Source organism: Rosa chinensis, chromosome 5, assembly GCF_002994745.2.
Source record: "Rosa chinensis cultivar Old Blush chromosome 5, RchiOBHm-V2, whole genome shotgun sequence".
NCBI lineage: Eukaryota > Viridiplantae > Streptophyta > Magnoliopsida > Rosales > Rosaceae > Rosa > Rosa chinensis.
This window is the reverse complement of record NC_037092.1, coordinates 73051426-73061955: the sequence shown is the minus strand read 5'-3', so window position 1 is coordinate 73061955 and position 10530 is coordinate 73051426. Positions and strand designations below refer to the sequence as shown.

The window sequence follows — 10530 nt, the reverse complement described above, 5'->3', positions numbered from 1 at the left end:
ATTTCACCATATTTTTGAATCCGATCGAATTGGTCAACCGATATGTAGAATATATATATGCACTAATGCACATATTCTATATAAAAGTATAAGAACTTCCACACACACACACACACACACACACACACACATATATATATATATATATATATATATATCTCTCTCTCTCTCTCTCTATATATATATATATATATATATAAACACACACACACATATATATATTATATATAACACACACACACACATGTATATATCTATGTGTGTGTGTGTGTATTTATAAACACACACACAAATATATATCTATATGTGTGTGTGTGTCTATATTTATAAACACACACACACACACACGCATATCTACATATATATATAAATATATTATATATAACACACACACACACACACATATATATATATATATAATATTTTACGGGCTTTTACGGGCCGAGCATTGCGGGACTTTGGCGGGTCGGGCTGAGTTTTTGCGGGCTTTTGGCGGGCCGGCCCATTACCCACCGAGGCGGGCTTTTTAACGGGCCGGCAGGCCTCCATCGGCCCACTTGATCCGCGGGCTTTTTGATGAGGCCTAGGTTTCATGTCCACCACCGGTTTGCTCCCATTTTTTGTAATATGGTTTCCTTTGGATAAATTAATCATTCATTCTCAAAAAGAAAAAAAAAGCTGAAGCAGTATGAGATAGATGAAAAAATAAAATACAAAATAAAAAAGAGTTTGAGATTTCTTCTCTTTTATAGAAAAACATATTAGAATGAAGGGTCCGGATCAAGAGACACCATATTTTACACAAATTTTGACACACCTTGTGAGCCATTAGATTTAAAAAGATTTAATGGTTGAGATTCATTATTTGAATGTTGTCAACACAACACCAAGTGATGTGGAAAATCACATGACATAACATATATATTTTCATAAAAAATTATAATTAGAATAAACAAAGTTCATAAAAGAAAAAAAAAATTTCAAAATTTAGAAAATTATTGTTCTTATCACAATTGTACATGATCAAAAGAGAGAAGAGGAAAAAAGAAGAAGGATATATAGCAGAAAAACAAGACTCTAAACGCCATGGGATTTTGATCCAAATCCCATGATTTTGGTTGCAACTAACTTTCTCCTTCTGTATATCCACGTTGATTCGGATTCGGCAGAGCACATATTCATGTGGAAGATTGCTAGTCTTTGAAGGAGGAATGCTATACTCATGCATGATCCAACAATGGTTTTGATCTGATTCATTATTCTCATACTGAAACAGTTTGCGTATCCCTAAACCATCTTCTTATTCTTGGAGTCATAGATGATGATGACCCCTTTGTACTTGATTACCTTTTCAGGTCCCAGAACTTGACTTTCAAGTATATATAGACGCTGAGTTTGGTGAAGAAATAGAGGTCTTCACTTTTGTCTTCCTGGGTTCCTCCAAACTCTGTCCAGATGGCCCATGGCTCTGCCGATCTGTTTGGCCACAGAGATCAAAGCTTTTGATCTGTGTCTAGTACTTGAATGGCTCTCTGGAAACCTTGTGGCGAATGTAATATCCTAACAATTTTTAGTCAATTGGGATCAAATTACCTTAAAAATTGGTGACGCCGGAGTTTGGTTCGTCTTCATCTTTATCCATCATTTCAGCATTCAAATCCCATGGCGTTTGGCATCTTGTTCTTCTGCTAAACGTTTTTTTTTTTTCTCCTCTCTCTCTCTTTTGATCGTGTACAATTGTGATAAGAACAGTAATTTCTCAAATTTTTTTTTTGATCAAGAAGAACTTCATTAATAATTTTTATATTGTTTTTTTTTTCCCTCAAATTATTGATATTGTTTTTCTTTTGTAAACTTTGTTTAATCTAATTATAATTTTTTATGAAAATATGTTATGCCATGTCATTTTCCACATCATTCAAACAACAAATCTCAACCATTAAACATTTTTAAATCTAATGACTCACAATATGTGTCAAAATTTGTGTATAATATGGTGTCCCTTGATCCGGACCCTAGAATGAAAAATGAATCCATTCATACATGTTTGGGCGAAAGCGATATTGGGTTTGATGTACACGCATATGAATTCTTGGTAAGTCATACTCAAACAATTTTTTTTCTAACACATTAACGGTTAATATTTGTTGTAAGAATAAAGAACCGAAAAGAAAAAATGTTGTTTTGTACTGCAATTACTCATGCAATTGTGTAGTACACTCAATTAAATGTACTTTCAAAAACACCAAAAATTTGATCCCATCGATCTAACACTAGTGGAATTGTCACATGGCCATTCATTAATCATACTATAGAGTATAGACGGCTAAGAATACGATCATATGCTTGCTTATTAGTCTAATTCTATAGTGGCCGGAACTGTGGAAGTACCACTAACTAAGCACCAATTGAGTACTTCTAATTTTTGTAGTACATAATGAACTTTAGTACCAGAACCACTATGCCAGAGAACTTTTTTCTTTTAAATCCCTCATTTCAAAAGGAGAGGGAGAGAGCCAGAGAGGGACCAATTACTCAGCTAAGCAACAATGAAAACCCATTTCACATTTTTCAGGGGCAAAAACACCACAGCAATTATATTCCCGGGATGGCCCGGAGAGAGCCTTGAATCCTACATCTTAGCCTTAATAGCTGTCTTTCTGCTCTCTTTGGTGGTTGAGTGGCTTTCTCACGCTAGATTGATCGAGCCTAGTTCGGATAATAATATCGCTGATGGACTTCGACAGACCTTGATGTATGGTTCCAGAGTCGGACTGTCTTATTTGGTAATGCTTGCAGTCATGTCATTCGATGTTGGTGTTCTACTAGCTGCAATTGCAGGATGTTCAGTTGGGTTCCTGGTGTTTGGTAGTAGGGTTTTTATGAGATCGAAGGTAGGGCATAGTAATATGGATCAAACTGATCTTCCTCCATTGAAATGCTAATCAGCATATATAGTAAATAGCTTTTGTCTAGAGAAGAGTGAAAAGTGTAATTTTGGTCATATATTCATGTACCTATTTCTTGTTTTAATGGTAATAATTTTAGCATTAGTATAATTTTGCTTAGTAGATAACGCCACATTGGGCCTAGTGCTAAACTTTAGCACTCCTGTTGGAGATGAAAGATCTCACATTAGAAAAGTGAGAAAAGAAAATATAACTTATAAGTAGGTACTTTCACCCAATTGTACAGCGACGTTTTGTGATTAAAACAAAATACCTATCGGGTGGTTAAGTTGAGATAGTATCTATACAACGATGGGTCACGGGTCACTTTTGTCGCTGTTTAACATCGTATCAGAGCAAGTCCCTCTTCAATTGCGTCTCCAATTGCCATGGGCCCAAATTTGGGTTTTTTATATTGCCATTGAAAAATTCTGATTGGATTGTCACTGAGTGTCCGATCTGGGCGTTGGATTGTAATACTGACTAAGTTTTTGATATGAGACTTGTGTGCCAATTTTCAATGTGAGAATTGTATTGTTAATCAATTTCGCGTGCAAACCTAGAGCTAGGTTGCACATTAGAAGGCGTGTTGGAGAAAAAAGATCTTACATTAGAAAAGTGACAAAAGAAAATATAATTTATAAGTGGGTGGCTCTCACCCAATTGTACTGAGGCCTTTTGTGATTAAAATCCAACACATATCGAGTCGTTAAGTTGAGACAGTATCAGTACAATAGTGGGTTATGGGTCACGCTTGTCGCTGTTTAACACCTCCAAATAGTAATTTTTATTAAACCGTCTCTAACTTTCCAGGCTAAATTATAGCCCTTCGAATATTTTGTTATTGGGCAAGTTACATATAAGGCCATTTTTGAATATTTCTTTGGCCATAGGGCCACAAACTATTTTATACCCACGTAAGGTCACTAAATTAAATATTGCATTAAATTTTGGATATAAAAATCAAAATTTTACGTAAATGCCACTAGAGTAAAAAGTCAACAATCATTATCTCTCTCCTCTCCGGCGAAGTCTCTGGCCGAACTCCAGCGACTACAAAAGCTACTGGCACTAACACCAATATCACTAGCAACAAAATCTACTCTGATGAGATTTCCCGTGACTTCCAGCGAGGTCAGAAAATCAACTGTTACAGCTACTATTACCAACGAAAGCTATGCTCCCCAAAACCAAAAGTTGTTATCCTCAACAACAACAAAAGCTACTGTCACCAATATCAAAAGCTACTCTCACCAACAACAAATGCTACTGTCACAAACATCCAGAAACTATTCTAACCAGTAACAAAAGCTACTCTCACCATCACTAAAAATTACTCTCATAAACGTCAAAAGCAATAACCAAGCAGAACAAAAGCTACTTGCAGCGACTAAGAAAGCTATTCTCAGAGACTAACAAAGCTATAGAAATGTAAAAAATACAACCAAAATAAAAATACTACTGCAATTGAGAAAAGAAAATATATTCAATAATACAAAAAGTATGCAGGGTTCAACAATGATATACCTATGTAAAAAGCTAATTTCATAGTTGTAAAAAGCAACTACTATAGTTGTGAAAATATATTACAATAGTTGTACAAAGCTATTGTGATATCCCAAATTTTGAAGTTGCTTGAATTTGGTTTTTGAGCATAGAAATGGAAAAAAGAGATCGTCATGAGTTCGCAGCATTTTTCAGTGAATTTTTCGGTTCCCGAGCTATTTTAAAAGAATTTTTGAAGTTTAATTGGAAGAACATAAATGCAGACGTGACGAGTTCAGATCGGCTACTGGGTGACACGTGGTGTGTTGGCTGCATGGTAGCTGACCATGATGTCATCCATGTGGATGACGATGACACCAACGAGTGGGAGTAGTCATTGGACACTTGTCCAAATTGTGGGAAGCCTTGATGTGTACTAACACGTGGCATTAAGCGGACCAATCATTGGTCAACACGTGTCAATTTTTGGGGGCGGGGGGGTTTCTTCTCATTCATTCTGTACCCATTTCTCTCTGAGAGATTTTCTCTCTCTTCTCTCTCTATCTCTCCTCATTTTCTCTCTCTAGCTCTCTCTCTCTCTCTCTCTCTCTCTAAAACTTCGACGGATCATAACTTTTGATCTGTAACTCCGATCTATTCAGGATCCGCGAAATGCTACGGATTCATCTTAATCAGAGACAATATCATGAGAGGGATTCTCTACATTGATGATTAATGGGTCAGTTTGTGCCTTACTCGCCCTCTTCTTCCTTGGGTAAGTGTCAATCGAACGAAGTGGCCTCTCCCTCTCTCTTTGGGGAGTCACGACCTCAACCACACCTCCACTAAGTGTGGTTGCAGTGCCTCTATCTACAGCACTGTGCCCCTTGTTGGGGACTTCTAACCATGCAGGCACATTTGCAGCTGGTATATGTGATCTCGTCACTTTTGCGATATCAGTAAACGCATCAGGCATCAAATCTGCTACGTTCTGAAGATCAATTATTCTTTTCACTTCACTTTCACATTGTGAAGATCGATTATCCTGTCGTTCCCTTGGAAAATCTTTTTTCCTATCTCCCCCTAACGACGGGAAGACTGCCTCATCAAAGTGACAATCCGCAAATCTAGCGGTAAAGAGATCACCTGTCAAGGGTTCCAAGTAGCGGATAATTGTTGGGGATTTGTATCCAACATAAATACTTAATCGTCTCTGAGGACCCATTTTAGTGCGTTGTGGGGGCGCAATAGGCACATATACTGCGCAACCAAATATGCGTGAGTGTGAAATTTTAGGCTCATATCCAGTTACTAACTAGTACGCAGAAAATGGTTGGCTAGCAGTGGGTCTGAAATGAATAAGTAAAGCTGCGTGCAATATTGCATAACCCCAGATAGATATAGGCAGCTTGGTGCACATAACCAGTGCCCTAGCGACCATCTGTAGCCTTTTGATTGTGGCTTCTGCGAGACCATTTTGTGTATGCACATGGGGTACAGGATGCTCTACATCGATCCCAATAGACATGCAATAATCATCAAATGCTTTTGATGTAAACTCTCCAGCGTTATCAAGTCTTATAGACTTGATAAGACTTGATAGATAGGGTGATCAAGGTGGTGAGCCCCGTATAATATGTGTTATGAGTTTTGTAAATGCAGCATTTCTTGTGGACAATAAAGAGACATGTGACTAGCTTGTTGAAACATCCACCATAACCATAAAGTACTTGAATGGTCCACATTCTGGATGGATAGGTCCACAGATATCTCCTTGTATTCTTTGTAAGAATGGAATGTTTTGTTTTGTGTTTTTAGCGTAGGAAGGTCTCGATCCTGTTTTTGCTAAAAAACAGGATTTACAAAACGAGTGATGTGCCTTTGAAATAGTCAGGCATAATGGGAGGGAGGTACTGCTTCTGGTACTTCAGAAGGCAATGGCTGCATTTGAGCAGTACTAGGACCGACACCTTGCAGTGTGGCGGATTTTTCTCCCATTTTATTTTTCACTTGAAAGAAGGGATGTCCATGTGAGTTTTCTAAAATATGGATCATCAAGTCACGACCAGGGTGCCCTAGGCGGTCATGCCAAAGCCTGTATGAGTCAGTGTCCCACATTTCATTGTTGGTGGACATCATAGGATTCAATTATCCGAATCGTAGTGAGTTACAGTCCACTAGATTGACTAATAAGTTTCTCTAAAATGTGTTTCATTCTACATTCATTAGAGATAACATAAATGTATTCAATTCCATTCTCACAGTGTGTTTCTACATGATAACCGTTGGCACGAATATCTTTGAAACTTAACAAGGTTCGATTAGCTCTTGGTGCATATAGAGCGTCTATGACTTTAAATATTGTGCCATTAGGCAGCAAAAATTTGGCAGTTCCTCGCCCTTTATTACTTGTGATGATCCAATCATCATAGTCACAAAGGAATTATAGGTTATTAATTCAATGAATACTTGCCTATTCCTTAATATGGTGTGGGTAGTCCCACTATCAACTAAGCACTCAAGTTCTCCTTGATTCATTCCTACAAATAAATGGGAGGTATTGTTAATTAATTTCACTACTAGGATAAAGTTCATAGACATCAGTCCACAACTAATGTTTAAAAAAAAAAAATCTGATGTCTTAGTGGGCGATGTTAAAGATCGCCAAAACTAAGACATCGGTGCATAATTGATGTCTAGTTTGCAACGAGACATCGGTTTAAGGTTCAAAATCGATGTAAAAATGTTAATGTGATCACCATTTTGGTGTGTTTAGCTATTGTCAAACCTTCATACTTTGGCATTAGATGCTTAATGAAATATAGGTCTAACAACATAAATTATCCATTTTAACATCGTTATTGATTTAGAAATGATGTCTGATAATATTTTACACATCGGTTCCTGAAGAACAACGATGTCCAATCCTATGTTGTACATCGGTTCCTTGGTCGATATCGATGTCCATATTAATAATTGACATCGTTTTTGTTTTCGAACTGATGTATTTTCTCTTTGTTGACATCAGTTCTTGTTTAATAACTGATGTAGTTTCTATTCCTTGACATCGGTTTTTATTCTCAAATTGATGTACATTCTCTTTTCTGACATCAGTTTTTATTTAGTAACTGATGTACATTCTCTTTTCCGACATCAGTTCTTGTTTAATAACTTATGTATTTTCTCTTACTTGACATCGGTTTTCGTTTTTAATCTGATGTAATATCTCTTTCCTGACATCAGTTTTGTCATTTTAAAACAAGTATTTGGTACTAGAAAGCTGAACCACAAATAACATGAAATTCAAATGTAGTTTAAATATTAGGGAATTGCATTAATTTCTATCCAACATGAAAGCTGTTAATAATTTGAAAAGTTTTACAAAATAAACCCTAACCTACTTTAAGGCTAGTCCAGAAGATACCACTACTGTAATAACTGCATGCAGTTTTGTTCCTAGTTGCTGCAATTACTACATCTACGATGGCCGCATCTATTTCTACAATTAGTGGTGGAACTGGTTTTGCATGCTAGTCTTGGTTGCTTTCAGCGATGATCAATCTAATCAATTGACTTCTCCAAATTCGATGAATTTGCCTCTTTATCATTTAATTGAGATCATTCACTGGTGCCCTGCAAAGCAAAATGCAGAAATTAAGTACTCATACGAACCATATATAGCAAAAGCTGATAATGTAATGCTCTGAAAAAGGACAATCAAGTGATTTCAGGACTACATTGAGTATATTCAAAAGCATAGAAAATATAGTTGATATGATCATTTTATTAACAAAAGATTAAGTCTATTTTAGAACAAAAGATGAAACAGATCATATTCTAGTAACGAATGCAGCAACAGAGTAGTACCTACTTCAAGATTCTAATAACTTTTGCTAGACTGGAACCCCTTTACCTGTATTGGAACACAATACAGTATTATGAGCACCTCTGCACGTTTCAAAGTAATATGAGCACCTCTTCCTGCTGTATAGCGATTATCATCCTGAAAGCACACAACACGGAAGGACAATGAAGTGAGATTTATTCCTTGAAGATTTTAAGTGGTTAGTATTGACAAAGTGAAACAGAAAGGACAATAATATGTGAAAAAGAAAAAATGAAAAAAAAAACGAATAGAATTCTCAACCCTATTGTACTCCTCTAGCCAGGATTCTTCTTGACAAGCAGCCAACCACTTTTCAATCTTTTCTAGTATTTCTTTCTTGCTTAGAGCTTCCTCTTTTGCCCTTGCGATTTGAAGCTCAATTTGTTCCAACAGGCATGCAGGGTCCACAGCTCCTAAACATATTAAATACGCTAACGAGTTGATAATGAGTTTGCTGCTGCTGATCCATGAGTTTATATTTCGTACGAATTATACAAGTAATGGAAGTTCTTACATCAAAAACTAATGGTTCAATGGACCAAGAAATAATTTTATAAGGTAATACATCATTGATGGCATTCACTTACAATCAAGCTCTCTCGTATCTTAAAGCTACCACAACATTGCTATTAGTTTCCGTAGTAATATACACAACCTAAAAGAACAAAGAAAGAAAGAAATTACCATACTCTATAGCTTCATTTGAGTATTCTGCAGCACTCAGTATTTCTGTAACCATGTGAGACTGTCTGCATACCTCCTCCAGTTCCAATTAACTTCTTTTTCAGAAGGATCTCTTTGAGCTTAATTGACTTGAGTTGCTCCAACTTTGACACTTCAGCTTCAACCTGCAGAAAGAAAGTTAATATATTTAATTAAACACATTTATGCTCCAAGTGTTACTATAGAGCAGATGCAATGAAAAAGTATTCATATATCACCTTATCTGAGATCTCTGAACTCAAATAACATACTCACATCATTTAGAAGGTCTACAAAAAGAATGTTAGGCTCAGTGATTTCAGATTCTGAAGCAGCTATGTGACTAGTTACATTCTGATATTTCTTTTCCTCCTCCATGGTTGTATCCATCAGATTCCACATGTGATATACTTAAGTACTTGTACATATTGCTTTGAATCATGAGCTTCATGTTCTGCACCTCCTCGAGAGTGAACTCATTCCCATATAAGAACTTGGCCTAGTTCACGGAATAAACGAACGATAAACCAAGCATTTCTAAAATGTCATACAATTTAAACAACATTACCTTGGTTACGCCAATGCAAAGAAATATTGGAGTAAAAGTAGCAAAATGTAAACTCACCTGCTTGAAGATGGTGCTAGTTCCAAATCCCTCCAGACCAAATAACAAAAGTTTTTGAACTCTTGCCTGATCCAAGTATTCAGGGATGGACCTACTTGAAGGTTGTGTCATAGGATCTTCTATTGCCCCATTTTGATTACGAGATGGTACATGCAATGAGAATAATGAACAAATGAAACGGGTGGATGCCTGCCTGACAAAAACCAAACTGCAATTGTATAAAAATTCGACTCAAACTCATTTGTCTAAATTTAAACTCCCACAAAACAGGATTCCAATATTCACTGGTACGAGAGAACCTTTCCCCATATGTTTCCTTTAATGTTATTCTGCCCTTCCTCCTCATATGTACCATCTTCATACACCCAGAAATGAGTATCTGGAGGGCACTGCACTTTGGCCAGCTGCAATGCAAGAATTAATAAGCTCAGACGATTAACAAATAAGTTCATTCAACTGCGAGCTTTTGGTTAATGATTTTGCATACCTTGAGTACCCTAAGCTCAATCTTTGTGATCTCTCTGCCATTCATGAATACATTAGTGTTCCCATTGCTGGCATCAGCCCGAAGCTTACCCCCAACATTCAATTTCTGAGTAATGATACAATCAGGCTTCTCTCCCTCCTGAAATCAAATACACAAACACAAATCCACAAAAGAACAATAACGATAAACACAACAAATGCTCATCCATTAACTTTCCCTAGAGGCCCGAATCCTTATCGTACCAGTACCTCCTAGGCTTCAACTTCTGAGGAGGTACTTCACATCCCAAAATCTCACCTAGCTCTTCTTCCCTCAACTCCCTCCCATTCACAACCAACTGCTGCAGCTGGAGCTGATTTGACGGACACTCATATATTTCACCAATCTGGGTCTTCAT

At 36.8% G+C, this 10530-nt stretch overlaps 2 protein-coding genes across 2 annotated transcripts; both read right to left on the bottom strand.

Annotated features, from left to right (window-relative positions):
* Positions 1–8051: 8051 nt before the first annotated feature.
* Positions 8052–9085, bottom strand: LOC112202027 (65-kDa microtubule-associated protein 4-like). Its single transcript, XM_040505965.1, has 4 exons — positions 9004–9085; positions 8581–8732; positions 8347–8436; positions 8052–8066 (listed from the first exon to the last, which is right to left on the bottom strand). Exons 1-4 carry the CDS (start codon positions 9056–9058, stop codon positions 8052–8054), a joined length of 312 nt encoding a protein of 103 aa, XP_040361899.1. The 5' UTR covers positions 9059–9085.
* Positions 9086–9162: 77 nt separating this feature from the next.
* On the bottom strand, positions 9163–10530 carry LOC112164012 (extra-large guanine nucleotide-binding protein 3-like). The gene is made up of 6 exons (XM_024300257.1): positions 10411–10530; positions 10134–10271; positions 9946–10050; positions 9647–9835; positions 9373–9520; positions 9163–9167 (listed from the first exon to the last, which is right to left on the bottom strand). Exons 1-6 carry the CDS (start codon positions 10528–10530, stop codon positions 9163–9165), a joined length of 705 nt encoding a protein of 234 aa, XP_024156025.1.

Bases quoted from the DNA above. Each gene is read 5' to 3' on its own strand.
- LOC112202027 (XM_040505965.1), bottom strand. From the start codon at position 9,058: ATGGTTACAGAAATACTGAGTGCTGCAGAATACTCAAATGAAGCTATA. The intron at 8,733-9,003 runs GTAATTTCTTTC...TAATATGTTTAG, and splicing joins AAATGAAGCTATAGAGTATG to GAGCTGTGGACCCTGCATGC. The intron at 8,437-8,580 runs GTTGAGAATTCT...GTGTGCTTTCAG, and splicing joins GGCTAGAGGAGTACAATAGG to GATGATAATCGCTATACAGC.
- LOC112164012 (XM_024300257.1), bottom strand. From the start codon at position 10,530: ATGAAGACCCAGATTGGTGAAATATATGAGTGTCCGTCAAATCAGCTC. The intron at 10,272-10,410 runs GTACCTCCTCAG...ATTTGATTTCAG, and splicing joins GTGAGATTTTGGGATGTGAA to GAGGGAGAGAAGCCTGATTG. The intron at 9,521-9,646 runs GTGAGTTTACAT...TCCGTGAACTAG, and splicing joins CTAGCACCATCTTCAAGCAG to GCCAAGTTCTTATATGGGAA.